The following is a 21,390-nucleotide window of genomic DNA, read 5'->3' as shown; positions in this document are numbered from 1 at the left end:
AATTCTTAGCCATGACATTAATCCGGATTATTGCTTCCACCATGTTGCAGAATAATGTTCATTTTTTTTCCACCTATAAAGAATTCATGGGGTTAATAATTCAGTTTGTAACACATTGAATTTTTCATTTCGAATAATCACTTTTTATTTTTAATCCTTATCGATATTAAATAACGTAATTTTTACGGAGGGGTATATATTTTACATGGAAAATTCAGTAATTCCAATCATTCTCATTGTTTTTTTTTTCATCGTATTCATACCAAAAAATTGGACCATTCCGAGCTGAGCTCCCCCTAATGATAAATTAAATTAAACACAAGACAAATGAATGTGAAATAAAGATGTGATGTACGGGAGCAACAACAAACTTAAATCTGTGAAAATCGACGTCATCCAATTAATGTTAAATATCTGGTTGCCTTTGTCAAATTTTAATCCTCTTCGTCATTTATTTATTCTTCATTTCTTGTGGTACGCCATACGTCAGACTATACATATAGTAACGATAATAACTGGCACACAATTGCGTGTGTCTGAGATCCAAAGTTTAGAGAATCGTACAATGACTGGAAAATGGTTGTCATTTCGTAATTCGTGGAAATTGTTATGCCATTAAAATTTTCATATTTCTATGATTTACTCATTGTCATAATCATGACAAAAGATTCTAATTTTTTGCGAGTTTACAGTTGGATAGGGAAGCACACACGCACGCATACCATTCCTCCAAGAATGTGGATGGAAAATAGCAACTTATGGAGGCTCTTTATTTTTCCCCCATTGATTAATATTTTCCGCTTTATCCAATCATTCTCCATTCAGTCAGCCAAAAACACTCGGTGTACTCGCGTAATACGTTAAATAGGCCCTTGTCCTCCTATCTAAAAATTTGAAAGTCTAACTAAAAAAGCAACATTTTTTATTTCTCAAATGCAATTTCCTTCTCTTCTACGTCTCTTAATTCATAATTTAGCCAATGGATAATTCATCGATCGCTCTCATTTTGGAAATTAACTATAATTATTGATTAATCATAAAACAATCCATTTTGTTTTTTCATCATTGCACTCAATTTCCATAAATTTCATTTGACGAACGATAGTATCTAATGCTCAACTAGCGTCTGGGGTGCAGGCACTGTTCTTTCACAGAATAATAGTTTTGTTTCATGTTTCTTCTCTCTAAATGTTGATCATTCGTTCGTGATTCACTGACCAATGATGATTAGAATTGATTGAACAATATTTCAATTTATATTCTTCACAATTTGTATCAGGGCTCGTCAATATTTGGAGTAAAGATTTATCTATTATATACGACATACAGTGGTGTCATTCACTATTTATTTGTTTTTGACTGTGCAAATCGTCAACGATTGCAATATATCGTAATATCGTTATACCACTATTGATTTTAGATGAATACGTTTATGTTTATGGGATTATTGGTATATACGCACATACCGAGCGTCATTCCTGGCAGATTCAAGCAACTGAGGGATAAGTCAAATGGCAAATGTAGGTATACTATCGTACCTGCCGACAGTATTTATATCTAGATATCATTTTCTTTTTCTCTCATTTTTTAATATCTTCCAGTTATAAACAGGTAATTTATAATGATTAAACTCGTTATTATTTTATGCGGTTATAAGCATAAGAATGCGGAGAATTTTCACAGAGATTGAAAATATGAAAATTATATAATTTGGTGTATGGGTTTCACCGCAAGGAAGATATTTCAATGTTTCATGAGTAAAGTAAATATTAATGGTGTTTTGCATGTAGAAAAAATTTATCCACACGAATTCTCTCACTTTTGTTGAAAATTTCTTGAGTTCTTAAAGAGACATCGAATATTCATTATCATTATTGAAATTCGAAGTCAAGATATTGGCAAAGATTACAGATGATTAACAATGAGATTATAATGTCTTTTTAATATAAATAGAGGGAATCCACTAGGGCAAGACTAGACTTAGGCAGAACGAGATTTATTAAAATTCTTCCAACATTGGGGATCCCTCTCTAACTTGTTTAACTCCAGATATCACGCATTCTTCAACACACAGTTGAATACTCGCCATCAGTATTCGATCAATGACAGATGAGAGAATAAAATATATATATTTTGTTGTCATTCATCATATATAATAATCAGCAATAACTACATCGGCTCTGACAAAACTTACAATGCAAGGAAATTGGCAATCAATATATTGATTCATTTTCAATAATAAGGTATCATTTTCTTCAACATTTCTGTTTCCCTAAACTTTGTTTGATGGATGGAAGTCGCCGGATGAATTAATGAATTGCGTAGATATGCACTTGATATCCTAAATCAATCAAAAGTATATTTTTCTAATTAATCTTCGTTATCGTAGTATCATCCTCTAGAATCAATAAACATTTGCCCTCGGTCATTTATATATCTTTTGTATAGCATTTTTCATTTTCTTTTTTCCTGACGTGCGTTTTATGTACGTGCGTGCGTGCTGCGTGCGCTAGGTACATGCCTGCCTTCTCTCTTACTTAATATTTCAATCATTTTTCATTCTCATTCATCTCCACAAAATTTCGCACTCTCATTCGTGTACAGCCCTCATAACTGAGTGCACTCAATCATCCCAGGATGGAAAATTATCCTGGGCAACAAAGAGTGGATTTGTTTTGGTATTTGTTGTATGCGTTTGGACTGTTGTACTTCCGTGGACTGATCCAACACTATCGAAATTGGTGTTGCCAAATACAGGCTGGCCAAATGCATCCAACTGCTGACCCTCGTAGATACTACGATCCTGATTGGCATAATGGTGGGATGGTGAGGCACCTGCTGCATGCTCGGTAATTTTTAACTCTATATTACCGGCATTACTGGAATCTACTGGACCATCTTCGGATTCACTCTCCAGACTGCTATTCTTTATACCATAGTAGAAATACATTATGAAACCTGTAATTCAAATGGATATTTAGAAAATTTACAGTGAGTCAATGATGCTTTCAAAGTTTCTACAAATGATGATTGAATTCTTACCAAGTATCATCCATATTGTGAATCTGACCAGTGTCAATATGCTCAAATTAAATATGAGATAAACGTTAACAGTAACTGCTATCGCGGGCACGAAGGGAAGTCCCGGCGTCATAAACATAATGGTATTTCTGAAAAAGTATTGAGAAATTATATTCATCATAATCACCAATCATCAGAAGAAATGCTCTCATTACCTATTTTGCGGTTTTCTGCTTATGGCAAGAAGAACTCCAATAATAGCGAATAAAAATAAAAACATGACAATGGTCATGAATGTTCCCATGCCGCCCATGCCACAAACGATGATGAAATCGAAGATTAGAATGAGCAGATACAATATTCCCACCATCTTCATGACATAACGACCAGACGCCTCGGTCGCTGGTCCTCTGTCTACCCAAGGAAAAATTGCAGGACAGAGATACTGCGCTGCCTGAAATGTCATTTTCAATTATTTTCAATCGACTCCAACAAGAATATTGAATTGGCTAGTTTTTTTTTTTTTCATACCTGAAGTCGTCGCTGAAGATAATTGAGTGGTGGACCGATAATTGGCGTCGTACCAGGATACTGATGGGCACTACCGCACGTTGATGAGGCTGCTGCTGCGTGAACACTCCCATAAAATTTATTCTCCGTTCTATCACTGACTAAATACTGATCGTCTTTTCCTAAGCCCACATCGTCCTCTTCACCACCGTAAGTGTCATCCGAGTCGGGTGATGAACTGTTGGCTCGTCTCACACGTCGTACCTGATTATTACAATCGGAGAAAAAAAATCCAGAAAATCCATTCCGAGGAAACGTAACTACTGGGCATTCTTAATCCAAGATTGTGATGAAAATAGGCTCAAATTACATAATTCTCCAACTTTTTTTGCCCCGCATAACCACTTTGAGAAAACTTGGAGCCTCTTTTATTTAATTAAGAGAATAAAACTGCAACGGTATGATAAAACTGCAACGGTATGATTAAACTTTATCAAACTCAACAACATTTATTTACTCTCGAGAAACTTGGAGAAAAGTCTCGAGGTGATGAGCTAATCTCACTTCAAACGTTAAAATTTAATTCATTGACCTCAGGTACGAGAAAAGAAGAAGAGGAAATACTTGGTTTTAAAATTTATTGAATTAAACTTTTCATCAAGTCTTGGAGCCTTTGATCTTGATAGGAAGAAATAAAAATATCTTACGGTAACACGCTGTCCATTACTGTTAGTGGTTATTTCAGTTTGTGTCGTTTGAACAGTGTTAAGGGCAATAGTAAGCTGATCTGGTCTCAATTCTTTGCCATAAGGAGCTTGACCATTGCCTTGAGTCTCTTTAGTCGGTGACCTGCATGGTGTACGTAGACTCTGGGGCAGAAGTTCAATGAGATTGGTCGAGTGGGGTTGATAACGTAGAATTAAAACACACGTTGATACGAGGGTGTAGGCCAGCAGAGTACCTGAATTATTAATCGGAAAAGAATATTGTTTATGTTCCCCGAAATAGACGGCACAGTCGGAAATATTGAACTATTCTTATGTAACTGGTGATGCTAGAAATATCTCACCAATAGACATCATTTCCACTAGGACTTCCAATTTAATGAGAAGTGCCGCCAACGCAGCAGCTAATCCGGATGTGAGAGTAGCCAGTGCTGGTGTTCCAGTGGTTGGCCAAATTTGGCTGAACATGCTAAAAATAAATTGCACAAAGTTTGAGTGTACGAGGTGGTTGAGCAACATTAGCTAATCCGGAAATGGCTGTTAAACATTCGTGATGTTGAATATTTATACAATAGCACAGCATCATACAATATATTGGTTTGGCAATTTTACTGCAGTTGATGGTTGTTTAGGAGATTAGTTGTAAAATTTAATGATGATGATGAGTAATTACCGAAATATGAGGCCATCCTGTGCCATTGCGTAAACTATCCTAGGCATGGGAAACATGCTGCCAAACATTGATACTGACAATCCAGCTAGTGCCCCCACTGCCACGATGTATTTACATTTGTAGGCTCCTACCTGACCAAACATCTCTACGAGGGCTGAGTCTTGGTCAACTTCATCATAAGGAACTGAAAATATTATTGGTCATTATTATTATTCAGTTATTAAATGATTTCATCGCATCGTTTAATAATTTAAACTCACCAATTAGCGTCAACATCATGCTGCTTGACACATAGGCAATGAGAATAATAGCAAGAGAAGAGATAATTGCTAGTGGAATACTCTTCTTTGGATTTGTCGCTTCTTCACCGGTCGTTGCTATTATGTCAAATCCAATGAATGCATAGAAACAAGTTGCTGCACCCGTAAACACCTGTATTATCAATAGATAATCGTTAGTGGAAAAAATGAGAATGACATCAAGGGGGACATATGAGCGGCAACATTTTAGTTTTCGATGAATTCTAGGTTTCAACACTCTATGTTAATTATTACAAAACGGTGAAATCTTCTTTTGTGATTTTGAATGGATTTTCTTTGGACACGTTTTCTTTGGATTATTCAATCACTGGGATCTTGATTACCTAAATTCTAGATTGTGAATGGACCAGGGGAGGTGCGCATTGGTCAATAGCAATTCTCACTTTTCCATAATTCAAAAACAATAGTAATAATAATGGATTGCATTCTCGGATTGTCATAATTATTTGAAAATTCTCTTCACAAATCGATATTTCGTGTCCGCTTCAGGATTATCATGAGCGTTCTCTTCTCCCTCCTACAGAGTTCAACGACAGTTTCCACGTACAAGACGCATGCTCTCTAATCGTAGTATTGCAAGGGATATTTCAAGCATCAGAGAGTACAAAGAAGAAGACAAGAGGTGGGAAGAAAAAAAAATAAATAAAAAATGCCAGGCCATTGAAAGGTCAAGCTGCACCAGTTTCGAGAGACCAGGTAGAGGAACTTATGAGGCTACTTCTCTCCAAGCTGATGGCCCTTGAGAATTGCACGCCCTCAATCTGGTTTCTCTTTGAATAGGTTACCCTCAACAATCCACATTTTTTCCCTTCTTGCTAATGTTTGATTCGAACACTATCACCTCAATTTCTATTGTACAAGTGTCTGCTACATCTTGGCTGACTCATGATAGAGTTTTCCATCCCCGAAATAACTTCATGTGAAAAGCTCTTGCGAGCTAAATTTTCTCAACAAGATTTTGGTATAAATTGGCAGTTTTGCTTTCAAGTTTTATTCTTTACGTAATGCATTCCAACTAAATGTCACCCTCTTCTACCGACCCTCTATACACGAAATTATTGATCGAATAATATAGCACCAGAATTTTCATTGGATGCTACTTTAGCGGCTTATAGGATCACAAAACCGGGAACAAGAAAACTTGGTGTTTTATCTTTATTATTATTCCAAGTTTTTCCATAGTCGTTATCCTCCTCTGTCTTTCCTTATCTACCAAAAGTTTAATGAGTTTTTATCTATCACTAAGAAAGAAAAAATACATTGAAAATTTTTCATTTCCAATTGCATCAATACATCATCGAGTAATTGCAGGAGAATAAAAACTATCGAGTGATAGTAGGTGTAATCTATCACTGAAAAAGTGAGTTTTTCGTAACCCTAGCTGCTGGACCATGGAGATAAGAAGAAATCCATTTGTTTGATGATGGAGCGTGATAATACTAGAGAGCCTGAGTGGACATGTCTGAAAAATAGGGGGAAATAAATTTTTCATTTTCATGGGAGCACAAAATAGAGATGAGAATATTCCACTAAATGATCGAATGATGATCTCACCCTCGCCTTCAGAAACATTGCCCATCCTTTACCAGAAACAATTAATTCAGCAAAAAATTCACTTCGGAAAATCTTTTCCAGGAACTAGTGGAAACAATCAATCATCATCACCCAGAAAGATCTCATTCATCACACTACATAAGATAACAGTTTCGTCGAAAGCCAAAGATTTCGGTTTTCCCTCTTATCCAAAGATTCCCTCGACGTAAAAAAAAACTCCAATTTTTTCTTCTTCCGATCTTTCCAAAAGTCACTCTCATTTAATCGTCACATTCCCCCTGCTCTCACAATCGTTCTCGGCAAACTCTCATCTAATCCACCCCATCCCCACTTTTATTTTCCTCCACAGTCATTCCCCTAAGCCACATTTGAGTCTACTCGTGAATACACGTATACCACAAAAGCCGAGGGCTCATTGCGTATGTTCCTCACATCTGTGTGATGCAACAAGTTTGCCATTGTTTCAACAAGCCACAAAATCTTCTAGTCATTGGGTGAATAATGTTCTTGAGTGATATAGTCAAGATCATTAAGATTAGACAAAAGGAGAAAATGATCTTCAAGTGATTCCCGGAACTAAATATTCAACTGTAAAAATTCTGTTGAATTCAATTTATTTTTTCTTTGTTTGCATTCTTTTCACGACATCCTACGCTAGTCGATCAATTTACCAAGCCAAGTTTTTCATTATTGCTGTATTTCAGGTTTTTTATTCCCCCTGAGAGAACTCGGACGGTTCTATATGCTTCTTGCACTCTAAAATTTCTCCCCAGGGATAACACAAACCTGAGATGAGCTTACGTTACGTGACGATCATGTGGAGTGAAATGACAACATAAAAAACTCACCCCGCTCCAACCGAAGGGTAGAAATCCCTTGTGCTCTGACCAATTGGTTGAGTCGACGTAGAATAACCCGGCAGTCATAATAAATACCCACACTGATAAGTTTATGGCGTTTAGGACATTGTTGAAGATGAGTGATTTCTTCACACCCGCTGCCATTAGCAACATCATGAGGAGGGTTATTACGAAAGCGAGGAAATCCGGTGGTCGACCTGGAACAATAAATTATTACTACTTCAACCATTCAACATCTTCGAATGGTTCAATAATTCAGTAGTAAGAGTAAGTTTTGGTCAGGCAGATCATCATATTTTTTACATGTCCATCCAATGGATCTTTTTCAGTTCTCTATTTCTAAGAAACACACTGATAGAACGGATTGGTTATTGTTAACGAATGGATTTTGGTTGGAGGTTCGGGTCTATTCGGTCTCACCAAATGTTCATTCGTTAATAGTTAACGAATGTATATTTGAGGCGCCTTGTTTGACTTGACTTTCGCCATTCAAGTGAACCATTCGTTAACTATTAACGAATATTCATTTGGTCATATTCAACTCTACCATTCGTTAATAGTTAACGAATCTCGTTTGGAATAAATGAATCATTCCATCAGTGCGGAAGATATAGCATTAATCTTAAACATTTGTGAAGAAGAGGTCATCAATCGGTTCATTGAGTCGAAAAGGTCCACTCACACGCTTTCCCATCTATCACTTCCAATTTGTTTGTTCCTCTGATAAATCATTCTCTGCTCCATACGTCAAAGATACAGAAATGAATTGACTCTATTCCAAATTTTCGAAAAAGAAAAAACTCAAATGAATCTATGAAAACGTTTCCAGTAGAATAACATTTAATGTGATCAGGCAAATGTGAAAACGAAAGGTAACATAACTAGATCAAATCCCTCTAATTGCTTTTCAACGAAACATCAACCCGTTGCGTAGGAGGAGGCCCTCCTCGACAATACGAAAACACGTTAAAAACCTCAAATTAAATTACCTAAATCCATTCGCGCCCACTGACATCCTCCACTTTATCAGACAATTCCCACTACCTTCTAATAACCTCCATTCTCCCTCAGCTGTCGATTTCACCATTGTTATCCTCCCTAGGGATAACCCTTTCTCATCCCTAAATAATTCCACACCACTGCTCCCCATCCAAGCTTCATCCCCTCCAAATCATTGATTAACCCCCAACCCTCAATGTAATTTAAGCCCCAAGCGTCATTAAGTTTTACTGTGCGAAAAAATCCACAGCCTCAGCAATTCTTATCATCCTCGTCCTTCTCTCCTCTTCATTCTCGGCCAAAGGTACACGATCCCTTCGGTATCAGGTGCTTCATTAAAAACTAAATAGAGAAACACGTCCAGCGTGTTTGAGGCATTTCCAACGATCTCAGAAATGAGAAAAAAAACAAAAACGTGGAAATACTCGTTAGAATGTGTGTAGGCTTTTGACTAGGCGATGGAGAGAATCGTGGCGGCGCTTCCCTCGTAACAGATCGGATCGATGGGGTCCACAGGTGCCGGAGTTGAACCTCGGGAGTAGTTTATTTGCGCATGCGCCCGCTCCTTTTTCAACCTCACATCTCCACATTATTTTCATTCTATTCACCCTTTTTTATTCTTCTTTGCTCCTTGCTTCGGACCACAGCTGAACTTGTATCAGTTATCAGATGTGGGATTGGATGGAGTTGGGCTGCCAGATATCCTTAGAAAATTTAACACGGGAATGGGAGACATCCGAGGAATGATACCGCATACTTGTGATAAAAAATACATAAAGGGGAGCTGTGACAACTTTTCGACTGTCGTTCCAATCACACATGACTTCCTGTTTATTTCCAGCAGGTTAGACACCCCACGAGCCTCACACACCCACCGTGACCTGACTTTAACCAAACATGCCCCTGTCCACTTTAATTTATGGTAGCGGGCTTCCACCTTGTGAAAATCGATTTAACGAAAATTCTTGGAATATGTCGCAGAACAGAGAGTTATAAATAAAGTTTGTACACGAACTTTTTCGAGTAATAATAGAAGAGTGAAATTTGGGGGATTTGGTGTTCTCATCAAAGGTGGTGTAAATAAGCTTGAAAAATTAATGATAGGTTCCCGGAATTAATTTCCTTAACAAAAATTTCATGGAAAAAATTGCGCCCGAATAAAATTTCCCGCAAAATAGCTCAAATACTAATCAATCAAAGATTTATTTTTCAATTCATCATCAGCTGTCAATTTACAACAACACAAAATTAGCTACATCCTTCAAGAATTTATCACATTCATCAGCATCATAATTATCAACAATTCTTTTCAAACGCTCATGCTAATCGCGATATTTCTTCTAACAAATAACAAAAATTACCCCGGAAAAAATTTCCCCGAATAAAATTCCCCCACAAAATACCTCAAATACTAATCAATCAAGGAAAAATTTATGAAAAGAAATTTTAAATTTTTGTTCGGGGAAATCTTTGTTGGGCTAAACATTTTCCGAGGAAATTTTTGTTCGGAAAAAATTTTCTCGGGGAAATGTTGACGGGGAAGTTTTTTCCGAGTAATTTTTTTCAGGGAAATTTTGACGGGGAAGTTTTTTCCGAGTAATTTTTTTCGGGGGAAAAAAACTCCAGTCACCTTAATGATAAGATAATTGCTAAGATCGATCAACATAAAGATTCTATAAACTATTCACCTCATTGTGATTGGTAGGTAGTTCTTTAAACTGAATATGTCGCAGAACAGAGAGTTATAAATAACGTTTGTACACGAACTTTTCCGAGTAATAATAGAAGAGTAAGATTTGGGGGATTTGGTGTTTTCATCAAAGGTGGTGCAAACAAGCTTGAAAAATTAATGATAAGCCAATTGCTAAAATCGATCAACATACAGATTCTATAAACTATTCACCTCATTGTGATTGGTAGGTAGTTCTCTAAACTGTTGAGGATTGAAAATTGCCATGTTGAAAGGTTATGAATACAAATACTGTGTGCAGCGACGAATGACATAGTCGAGACTTGACTAGGAATAGGTGTAAGTAGATGTGTATGTAATGTAGGGTAAAAGTTAAACGAGGTGAACAATTCGCGAACTACCACCCCTTCGGTAACTTATACCCTTATAATATAGAGTGTGTTCTTAAGTCGACAGTTGGGAAAGTCGTGAGCGATTCGGATTACTTTTAGATTAAATTCCAAATTGAGTTTACTCGTGAATGTACACATTGTAGAGTGATAATAATAATTATTGTAATATTGTCATCTTCATATTCATAAAAAGTCGAGTAAATAGAATAAGCTGAAAATTTCTGGAAAATTGAAGGAAATTTCTGAAGTTTTCTATATCTCGCGATTCAGTGACATAAAATTGTCGATGGCGTATGGAATCGAAAGCTTCCCTCCCCATCGATTGAGCCAGCAGAATGCTTCCTCCCCCCTCGTTTTTCCGATATTCACAAGATAACCCAAGGAAAATTCATTGTCAATATTGCCTCGCTCCCTTCGATTGCTTTGAAAAAAGCTCGATAATTGCTTCAATGACAAAGCGCTCAGTCGCACAATATTCATTATATACGCACTCTGAAAGTGTCTCGATGACTCAACCCTTTTTCATTTTTTTAAATATAATAACCCGTATTTTTTCATGAATGAAGCTCCTCGCCAAATTGTCCAGTATAGGTCTTCAAAAATTGAAAAATCAACTTCATCAGTTCCTCAAGTTTTCCACCAATTTTATAATCATCGAGTGGAAATAAACTTGTTCACGGTGTTTCCAATCGGAAATTTCTCCGACTTTCCAATGTCGTGAGAAAAATCAACACTCAATGTTGTTTTATTCTACAAAACTGCAGAGAATAGCGATAATGAAGCCATAGTGCCAACCCGGTGCATCACAATCATCCCTTAATCATGGGATTTGTCAATAATCTCATTCTCTCTCAAGAACTATTCGATGCAGAATTACGATAACATCGTTAGAAAATTCTCCCTCTCTCCTCTCCTCTCCTAGTTGGTATGTTCTCTGAAAACCGTAAACGCTCGACAATGGGCGACGTTGGTAGCGATCGATACACCCAGCCGAATCACTATCATGGAAAAGTTGTTTCTTTTTCTTCCCCCCCCCCCCCCCGTCCAACAACACTTCTCTCTCATCTAGCGACTCCGTTTACCAAAGCGGTTAAAATGTATAAGATACAAAGAAAAAACACTAAAACACGCACTGATAGGATGATTCATTTATTCCAAACGATATTCGTTAACTATTAACGAATGGTAGAGTTGAATATGACCAAATGAATATTCGTTAATAGTTAACGAATGGTTCACTTGAATGGCGAAAGTCAAGTCAAACAAGGCTCCTCAAATATACATTCGTTAACTATTAACGAATGAACATTTGGTGAGACCGAATAGACCCTAACCTCCAACCAAAATCCATTCGTTAACAATAACTAATCCGTTCTATCAGTGCGGGGGGCCTCGACTAATCCCTCTTATATGCTGCAAAAAGAAAAATGTGAAGAGAATTGAGGAGGTATTCGTTGAAAAATTTTTACTCACACTCTTTGAAAACTCCTTCAGTGCTTTCATTGCTACGGAAGATACCGATTCTTTCAAGTGCCAGAAAGTCGACAGGATTATGATCATTTCATTAAAAAAATTGGAATGTAAAATTTTTAGAAGGAAAACATTTGCATGAAGGTTGCGTCATTAGAAGACCAGGAAAATTCTCATGGAGAAAAACAAGAGGCCTGTTCCATTGCGCCCCGATGATTACAGAGATGTGAGGGAAATGAATTTGAAATAATTATTTGCATTTTTTTTTCTGGGAGAGAAATATTGACATGAAGTATGGAGTGCAACAGTTATTGCTAAATGTCTGCAACTGATAATATCATAATCCTATTATTGTGGTATCCCTGACTCACCAAAAAATGTTCCAACGCTGTTGCTTATCGCACCGGAAACCGCCCCATTCGCAAGGGCGTCCAGACAAGCGCTAAGGGCGCAGGCACACGCACTGGTACCGATGAGGTACTCAAGCACCATGTTCCATCCAATTATGAATGCTATTAACTCACCAACAGTCACGTAACTGTACATATACGCACTGCCCGTTGTGTGTGGCACTCTAACACCAAATTCAGCGTAACACGCACCTGAAAATTGAGTTTCATAATTTCATGGAAATTTTTATTACTTTTTAATGCTTATGAAATATAAATTTTCTTTTGCCATTAAAAAGACAAATATCACATCATTGATTTTGATTGAGTCATTACAATCGAGTATACTTGCACTGATAGAACGGATTAGTTATTGTTAACGAATGGATTTTGGTTGGGGGTTAGGGTCTATTCGGGCCCATCAAATGTTCATTCGTTAATAGTTAACGAATGTATATTTGAGGAGCCTTGTTTGACTTGACTTTCGCCATTCAAGTGAACCATTCGTTAACTATTAACGAATAATTATTTGGTCATATTCAACTCTACCATTCGTTAATAGTTAACGAATCTCGTTTGGAATAAATGAATCATTCTGTCAGTGTGACAAGCGATTAGTATAATCGTTTCGTGAATAACTTGTAATTAAAAATCCAATTGGATATTGCTGATGATTAAACTAAACCCCAGTAATCGAAATTCCTTGATCATTGATCATCAATTAATAAAGGAATTGGCGCTATCACGCCAACGCGGATGTTCTCCCCTCGATTCAATTACAAATTTCATGGATATTGCAGTGTATGGGATTATTAATTGTGTAAGAGGACGCATTGCATATTGTCTCTCTGATTGTGTAGTCCTCATCCACCTCACGTGCCAGCATCTAACATGCACAAGCACAACTATCCCATTTACATTTTTCAAGCAGCTCCCCATCGTATTTTTTTTTTTTCGTCTCAGACCTATTGATTTTTCATGTCTCCAGGGAGACACTTCAAGTCACACCTACTACTTGGCAAAATTGACTGATTTTACAATGCGACAAGCACTCAACCTCCTTTCTCGAGATAATGAATTTTTTTCCCCTTTCCATTTCATTTGGCTCTGATTTGAATTTTTATGACATTACCAGAGAAAATTGATGCCATTGCTGCGATAATGAACGAGATGATGACGCCTGGTCCGGCTACACTTCGTGCCACCATTCCAGCGACTAGGTACATGCCTGTACCAACGCATGACCCAACACCTAGTGACGTTAGGTCTAGGGTTGTCAGGCACTTCTGTAATTACAAAACATTGGCAAATTGAACTTAAATTTTGCTATTTAATGGTGTGGAAATTCAAAAAAAGTTTCAGAACATTCCAGGAGCACTGAATCAATATTTTTTCAATGAATATTATTCTTTTTTTTTATGACCTTGCAAGAACCAGAGGAAATCCCATTTATTCGAGGAAAATTTCAGTTTATATTCAGTAAACGAAAAACTTCACATATTACTTTGTGCAATTCAATTTTGGTTCAGTTTTCGTGTAGAAATTTTAAATTATCCTCGAAAATGTAATCACAGAATGTTGGTCAAACAGTGAAGAGCAAAAAAAATCCATACATGCACTCGTGGGATATTGGAAAAGTTTTTGGTGATAACCGCTGAGTAGAACTGTTGCCTACAAGTTTTCATCCGCTATAAGGGTGACCTCACGTGCTGAGGAAAATAAAACAATTGATTGTTTGCTCGACTAGGGAATGGTAATACCTGTAAATAGGAATTTCGTGGGAAAGGGAGGGGAGAATTACAGTTGTGGGGCATGAAAAGGGAATTACACTCGAGAAATAATGCACAGTTTTTTTGTTACTCTGGGTACCATTACTCCACTTTGAATTGTAAATTTTCGTTTTCCCGGAAATTGTGAAAATGCTGAGTAAATAACACTGAATATTTAAAAAAAAATGAATTTAGTGTGGTGTTGGAAAAAGTTGGCACTCAACTGCGAAAGAATTATTCTCAAAAAATTTGTCATCACTGACAAATAATTCAACATTTCGACCGATTAATCATAATAGTACAATCAGAATGTCATTACGTGTGAAACATACATGGAATGGACTGGTCATGATTTTCCTATATGTGTATATGTGTGACAGTTTGGTATGTGAAGTTGAGACATCAATTTCACCGTGATATCGGATTAATTGGAAATGTGTCACGGTAATGACGGAACGCTGGGGATTAATTGCTAGTACTCAGGGTACGGTGGGGACAATTCACATATTCCAGATTCGCTCGAGATATTCCTATCGCGATGACCATCATAATTGGCAATGATGTCCGGTTGAAGAGTGAGGTTGCTTCACATCTTTATGGAATGGAGAGTTGTTGATTTTCATTTGAATTTTTTACCTGTAATTTTTGTTTCGAGTCTGTGGGATGCACTGGCTCAGGTCCATGCCGTGCCTGTTCCCCCTGGAGGTGTTCTATTTTCTTCGTTCTTATGAATTTGCCGAAGAGCTCCAGCCTCTTCTCCCTATTCGGTAGCTCTGGCAGCTTCATTTTTCTGAAAATTTTCAATGAAAAAATATTGAATTTCACTATTATTATCAAATGTCGATAATTTTATTCATCTATTTCTAAATAAATCATTCTCGGGATCTAGGGGGATCATGTACAACACGTGTCAAATGCCGCGAATATTAAATAATAATCGCATTGAAAATTACCATAATCATTCGATGAACGAAAGTTAAATTCGATTCTCATTTTTTTTCTCCCTTTTAGAACAAATTCAAAATAGACGACACAGCGAGGGGCGAAAACCAATAATTTCTTTTGCATGTAAATTTATTCCACCACTTATGGTAAAATTGGTGAGAGCGGCGGGATACACGCGATATCTTCAATTTACAAGTTTTTGTGTTTATTCTCCTGCCTCTCCTGTTTCGTGAAAAAGTGCATGGGCACTTGAACTATACTATTATCAGTCAATTCTGAGTATTCATGATAACGTGATTACTTATACACTTGTTGCCTATACACTTGGACATTTCACCCACACACACACACACACTATTTGTGTTAAAATTTTCATCTACCAATAAATATTTAACTATTTCCATCAATTTCTTATAGAACGGTAAATACTAAAAGCTTTTGTACGTTCAGCCTCTTTTCTTCAATTACTGAGCTCCTTTTCCCCGTTGACCCGACCTTCGCTGAATTATTCTACCTCTGAATAAACGTATAATTTAGTTGAATATTATAATTGAAGAAAGGACCAGAATTAGATTTTCCCTCCGTAATTATTTTATATTATTTTCAGACAAAATTCATGGTCAAAGAGATTCTCTTGATAGACACCTTCTACCCCTAACATCACACATACTCGAATTAAATAATTGCTTGATTATGGAGTTTTCTTTTGGTGAATTGCAATCGACAGGTGGCTTCCGACACGCGACAGATATTACCCACATTTTTTTATACGCCGAAGAATATCCAAATCGATATTAGCAATCTTCGCATCCTAAGGAAATATCAAAAATCAAAAACTCCCCTCTCTCACGCATTTGATCAATTGATTTTTTTGATTGAATCATCATAAGGAAAAATTATCTCTCAGTGGAAATAAAGAAAAGTTGGAATAAATTAATTGCCCCCTGAGTGCATCGAGAACCCATGTATCGTAACATGATCCAGCGGTCAATCATGAGCATCATCAGAAACCCCGGGGTATCACAAAGGTTCTCCAAATATTCTAGGAGTGATTATCTTCATTGAAGTATCGGAGATGATGAAAAATTGCCTGAAGAATGGCACATTGAACTCAACGAAACACAGATCAGGTGGAAGCAATTTGTCTTGTTAATGAGGTTCGCCATTGGATGTATTTAATCAAGTGTATACCAAGGTGTAGACGAAGAAAATCCATTAGTACTCCATTAGGTGTTCATGGAGAAAGGAAACACTACGGGCTATTGTATTTCTGCGTCGATAACAGTAAATAGAAATTAATCGAAGGTATTTCCATATTGTATCTGTGACTGGAGAGTTCTGCGATCATTCAAAGGGATTTTACGATAAATTTCTTGACTTTACAAATGGAAAGAACGTTAAGTACACGGAGAGAAATATTCAATAAAAATTACGTATCTTTTCCGTAATTCCGAAGTGAAATGGGGTTGTAGGAAATTTTACGGAGCTGTCACGGAATTTGTCCGGAGCGTTCTGTAATTTTTACTGAACATTTCTCTCTTTGTAATTCAATAATAGTTGCCAAGATACGTTAATTACGACATTGTATAATTCCTGTGAAACCAAAGTGCCTGATGGCCTTTGAATGATGCGCATGAATATGTGGAGAATGCAGAGAAACGCGGGCGGGAATGCTAGCTCTGAAAAGACCCCCAACGTTTCGGTGGATACCACCCTCGGCGTTTTCACCGCAACAATCCCGAAAATGTAAATGTGTGAGGTATTTCGATATGAAAAGTACGTTTTTCGTGCAATAAAAAAAATTTAATTTACTATATTTCCGTCCAAATTTATAAAATTTTAATTCAACTGTCTTTTCAAAACGAAAATAAATCATTAGCTTTTCAATTGCTCCCTAAACATTACAAAATAACAAGAAAAGAGAAACTGATTAAATTTTCATTTCAATCAGTCTGAGTTGACGTAGAAATTTTAATCAGACGTTATTTCGCTAGTGGTTATTGCAAACTTTTCGTTGAACAGGAAACAGTGGCATAGGAGAACATGAAGAAATCGATATTGCAAGTGTTTCTGTATGTCTGACCTTAACTGAACAATCTACTTATCCCTCTTAGTTCCCCTTACTTCTAGTTTTCCAGCGTCTGAATTGCCGTTTTTCTCCATTCTCAGTGTCTATTTTTCCTCCACGAAGCTCGTAAGTCGGAGCTTGTTAGATTAATACATGACGTATCATTCAGTATATACCCTGGAATACAGTGTGACAGTTTCTGGAGACATGACAATGGCAAAAGTGGATCACACAGGTGCATTGTGTTGTTGGTACGATAGTGGATAGACGAATGCAACCGCATACCAACTGTCTAACTCAAGCCTGAGGGACTTGACTGACCATTCAAATCTGCAATTTTCATATTGTTCATTTCCATTACCAATCGGGTTTTCACAATTTTACCCATTTTTATCCTCACACCTTTGGGAGAAAAATTTATTCTTTCTATCTATAAATAGAGATATAAAATGTGTGGAGGATATATTGGAAATTCAAGACTTATTGTGATTTCAGGGATGTGGAACGTGAGGAGAAACTGGAGCTCTTGATTAATTCATCAGGAAGGGGAAAATCGAACACCTCCAGGGGGATGGATGAGGCACGGCATGAATCTACGTCAGCCTATCCAATGGATATCAAGCAGAAATTACAAGTATTTATTTCAAGTTTTTAGAATGCAATTTTTTATAATAATTCAAAGACCATCTGAATCGACGGCTCTCTCATCAGATGATAAATTTTTTATGTTTTATTTGAAAACGGAACTAGTGACGCTTCATTGGAACTAGAGCAATTTCTCTGGAAATTCTTGTGGAGAATCGAATGCCGTTGCAAATATTTGGTTGCACCACAGGACATACAAGTTGATCTTTGTCAAAAAAACCTTCATTTTTGGAGTTCTTCATATTGAAACTATTTTCTCAATATGTGAGAACGATAGGAGCTCGATAGAAACGTCGAATTATTGATGAAAAATAATGAGAATAAGTCAGATTGCCAGATAAGATTATTTTAAGCTTGAGAACGTGATCGTTCGGAAGAAATGGGTCTTGAAACTCGTTTCAACGACAAGTGATTTTCGATATCACGATGAAAAACGTTAAGCGGCTCTGGCTACCTTTTTATCTTCAACCCCTTTTTCTTTTCTCGTGTCCATATAATAGGCAAGTAGAGCGTGACGGTTCACCGGCGTTGTACAAAACCTCGGGCTCCTCAGGTCGGCAACAGGCGGCTGATTTTTTATTCAACAGAAAAGCCATAGTTCCTCGTATGTTTTATGGAAAAAATATGTATATTTCTATTTTTATTTACATCTGCGTTACTCCTTACGAGAAAAGAACACTGCCTTGTCATCAGTTATTCATTCTAATTCCCGGAGGGGGAATACTGGGATCATGAAAATTTCTGAGCACGTATACACTTGCAGCCCATTTTTTTTCCAAACATCTCTGATGATTTAAAAAATAACCTTCCCTGGAAATTGTCAATTCATCCACGAAAAGTGGCTTAGAACAGAGCCAGTGAATTATCCGTCTCCATGTGCCACAGAAAAACTTTTCCCTCTCGGTTAATCCCCCAGATATTGGAGGTAGAAAGGAGAAAAAAAAAACCAATTCCATGAAATAATGAACGAAAAAAGAAAAAGGAATTTTACTCTAGTTTTTCTGAGAAACTGAAATTTTCCAGGGTTTACAATGTCCCTGATAAAATTCACCTTCTACCACTTTTTCTCAAGATATTCAATATGTTGAGGAGACGCGTGAAAATGGACAAGAGATAAATTAGGTTTTCCCCGGGATATAAACTTGTCGATAGAAAAATTGGATTTCCTTCGGTACAACTTGGAATTGATAGACGAAACAGGTGTCATTGTAGAGGCCGGATAATTGTCCATTCGATTCGCATTAAGTGAATTTTCCCCTGACTATCAGTCCCTTCAATATTCAAACAACAATATCGAAGATGAGTGCTACGTCGTAATCTTGACCCAGTAATAAACATCCCCTTGATTCGCAAAATTTAGCATTCAAACTGTGAATCTCATCAGCTATTCCCCTATAGAAATTCATGGCTATATATTTCCAAATAAATTCCCCCTCGTAAAACAAAACAATAGTGTAGTCACGCTCACGATAAGACGAATGAGATTTATGTGAAAATATCTAGGACTGAAATGAGCCTGGGGGACACTCTCAGCCTAAATATATTTCCCCCTAGCACGAACTTACATTAATAAAAATATGCGACGCTGATCGAATTCACACGAGCCACTGTTGGAGTCTCGCATGAGTATTCCAAAGCATTTCATCCATAAACAAGTGTATTCTATGTGTACAGAGTAGACCTATATACCATCAATCGCACCCAAGAAGATTACTTTACCCCCTACACTCTCACAGACATTCGATCAGTGCAATTTGTTGGCACTACTGAGTTTACCGGAAAACGTACAGGGGATTGTTCGACATTTCCAATTTGCTATGTCAATTTCCCGACTGTGTTCAAGAGAAATAATAGCTTTCCATGCTGTCAATCACAATTTTTTTTTTCAAGCCTTCCTTGCCTTTTGTTTTTTCGTTGTAGCAACACACGTCAAGTGAAACGCGTCATCACTTTGTGAAATTTATATCACAATTAAATGAAAACTTTGAGACATCTTTCTTGCAAAGACAACATTTCCAATAAAAAAAAATCGAAACATTGAAAAACAAAACCCTCTCGTTGAAGTAAACTCATTCTTTCAACTTTGAGAATCATTGCGTTGAATTTCAATTTATTTTGCTTCAATATGAAATAATATTAATCAAGCACATTCATTAACAGTGAGCCAGCAACTATGGTGAGTAATAATCTAAAAATAATTGAACCAAGTCATTAAATTCAACTAATTGATCAACGTACGCTTGTCAACAACGTCCAAACGTTTCTTTCTACATCTCGCTAATCGGCGAGTCAACATTTGTTGTCTGGCAATCGTACGAAACGCAATAGGGTCGATAGTTTGCGTCGTCGAGCCTTCCATAGCATCCAAAGTAAGAGAATAACTATAAACAATAATACCAAAAATGTGTTGATCAAAATTGAAAAAAAATATTTGAATATTGAAAACGATCTTAATATGACGTGCGAGCAGACGGCAATTATGTGAATCAATAACTCTCAAAAATTTGTCATTTTATCATTTACTCACGTGAATCTCTTTATTTCCACCAAAAAATCCAATTATTTACCAAATCACGATTAATTAGCAAAAAGAAATTGTGTGCAAATGTGCATTTAAACAAATCAACACAATTAATGCTCGACATTAATGTTAATAATTACAATGAAATAATTTTTAATAACTTCTAACTCACCTCAAATCCATTTAGACGACTACTCCCCCCTCTTCTTTCAAAAAAAAAAACACTAAAAAATGGTTAAAACACCAAGGGGATAAAGGTGAATATAATTCACCGAATCCTGCACTCCGTCATTTCCAATATCTCCACAATGGAATAATAAAAAAAAGTCGCGACTCTCGAAAAATCTCCAACAATGGTGATAATTCAATAATTACTCCATAAACTGGCACTTGAATACCTAATACCTAATCCCTATGTGATATGTATGAGTATCGATGCACGATGGAGAAATCTCCCCTAGAGTCTTGTAGAACAATGAAACCCCTCTGGCTGACAATGAAAATCACAATAAATCATGGACACTGTCCTCAACGCTTCCGTTCACATTTCACTGTAACTATTAATTGCCAAATAATTAATTTGATCCTCCTTTTCATTGGTTAATTCTTTCGTATCTATATTCTCGTTAAGCGACACGGTGCCGGTCGTGCCGTCTGACCACACACGGGGTTACTCTCTCATCCGCGCGGCGTTTTTCCTCCCCTATCATGGCGTCTACGAAACGCGTTCAACAATTCCCCGTATGAACCTATTCATCCCCCCACTCGACGCAAGTTATTCTAGTTGCGCGCGTCTTTTACAGAACTAAACTGTCGCGCACCCTTCGTACTTATTCACC

The 21,390-nt window shown here is 36.9% G+C and overlaps 2 protein-coding genes across 3 annotated transcripts in view; one reads left to right on the top strand and one right to left on the bottom strand.

The window, feature by feature from the left end:
- Window positions 1–184: 184 nt before the first annotated feature.
- LOC107038978 (cationic amino acid transporter 2) lies at window positions 185–21,244 on the bottom strand. 2 transcript variants are annotated; one of them, XM_015258390.1, is made up of 14 exons: window positions 20,724–21,244; window positions 20,269–20,411; window positions 15,009–15,162; window positions 13,736–13,889; window positions 12,586–12,816; window positions 7,652–7,860; window positions 5,190–5,361; window positions 4,930–5,113; window positions 4,601–4,725; window positions 4,239–4,492; window positions 3,553–3,795; window positions 3,237–3,475; window positions 3,043–3,170; window positions 185–2,958 (listed from the first exon to the last, which is right to left on the bottom strand). In XM_015258390.1, the coding sequence occupies exons 3-14, from the start codon at window positions 15,156–15,158 to the stop codon at window positions 2,624–2,626; spliced, it is 2,424 nt and encodes an 807-aa protein (XP_015113876.1). In that variant the 5' UTR covers window positions 15,159–15,162; window positions 20,269–20,411; window positions 20,724–21,244; the 3' UTR covers window positions 185–2,623. The 2 variants fall into 2 exon arrangements, with proteins under 2 accessions (XP_015113876.1, XP_015113868.1); XM_015258382.1 differs by lacking the exon at window positions 20,269–20,411.
- The window catches only part of LOC107039072 (COMM domain-containing protein 4), a 64,212-nt gene continuing 60,724 nt past the window's right edge, over window positions 17,903–21,390 (top strand). The window contains exon 1 of the mRNA XM_015258523.1: window positions 17,903–18,019. The gene's annotated coding sequence lies outside the window, so the exon portion shown is untranslated. The remainder of the gene's footprint in view (window positions 18,020–21,390) is intronic.

This window comes from Diachasma alloeum, unplaced genomic scaffold (genome assembly GCF_001412515.2).
Source record: "Diachasma alloeum isolate Michigan unplaced genomic scaffold, Dall2.0 Dall_scaffold_00178, whole genome shotgun sequence".
NCBI lineage: Eukaryota > Metazoa > Arthropoda > Insecta > Hymenoptera > Braconidae > Diachasma > Diachasma alloeum.
This window is presented reverse-complemented; position numbering and strand designations above follow the sequence as displayed.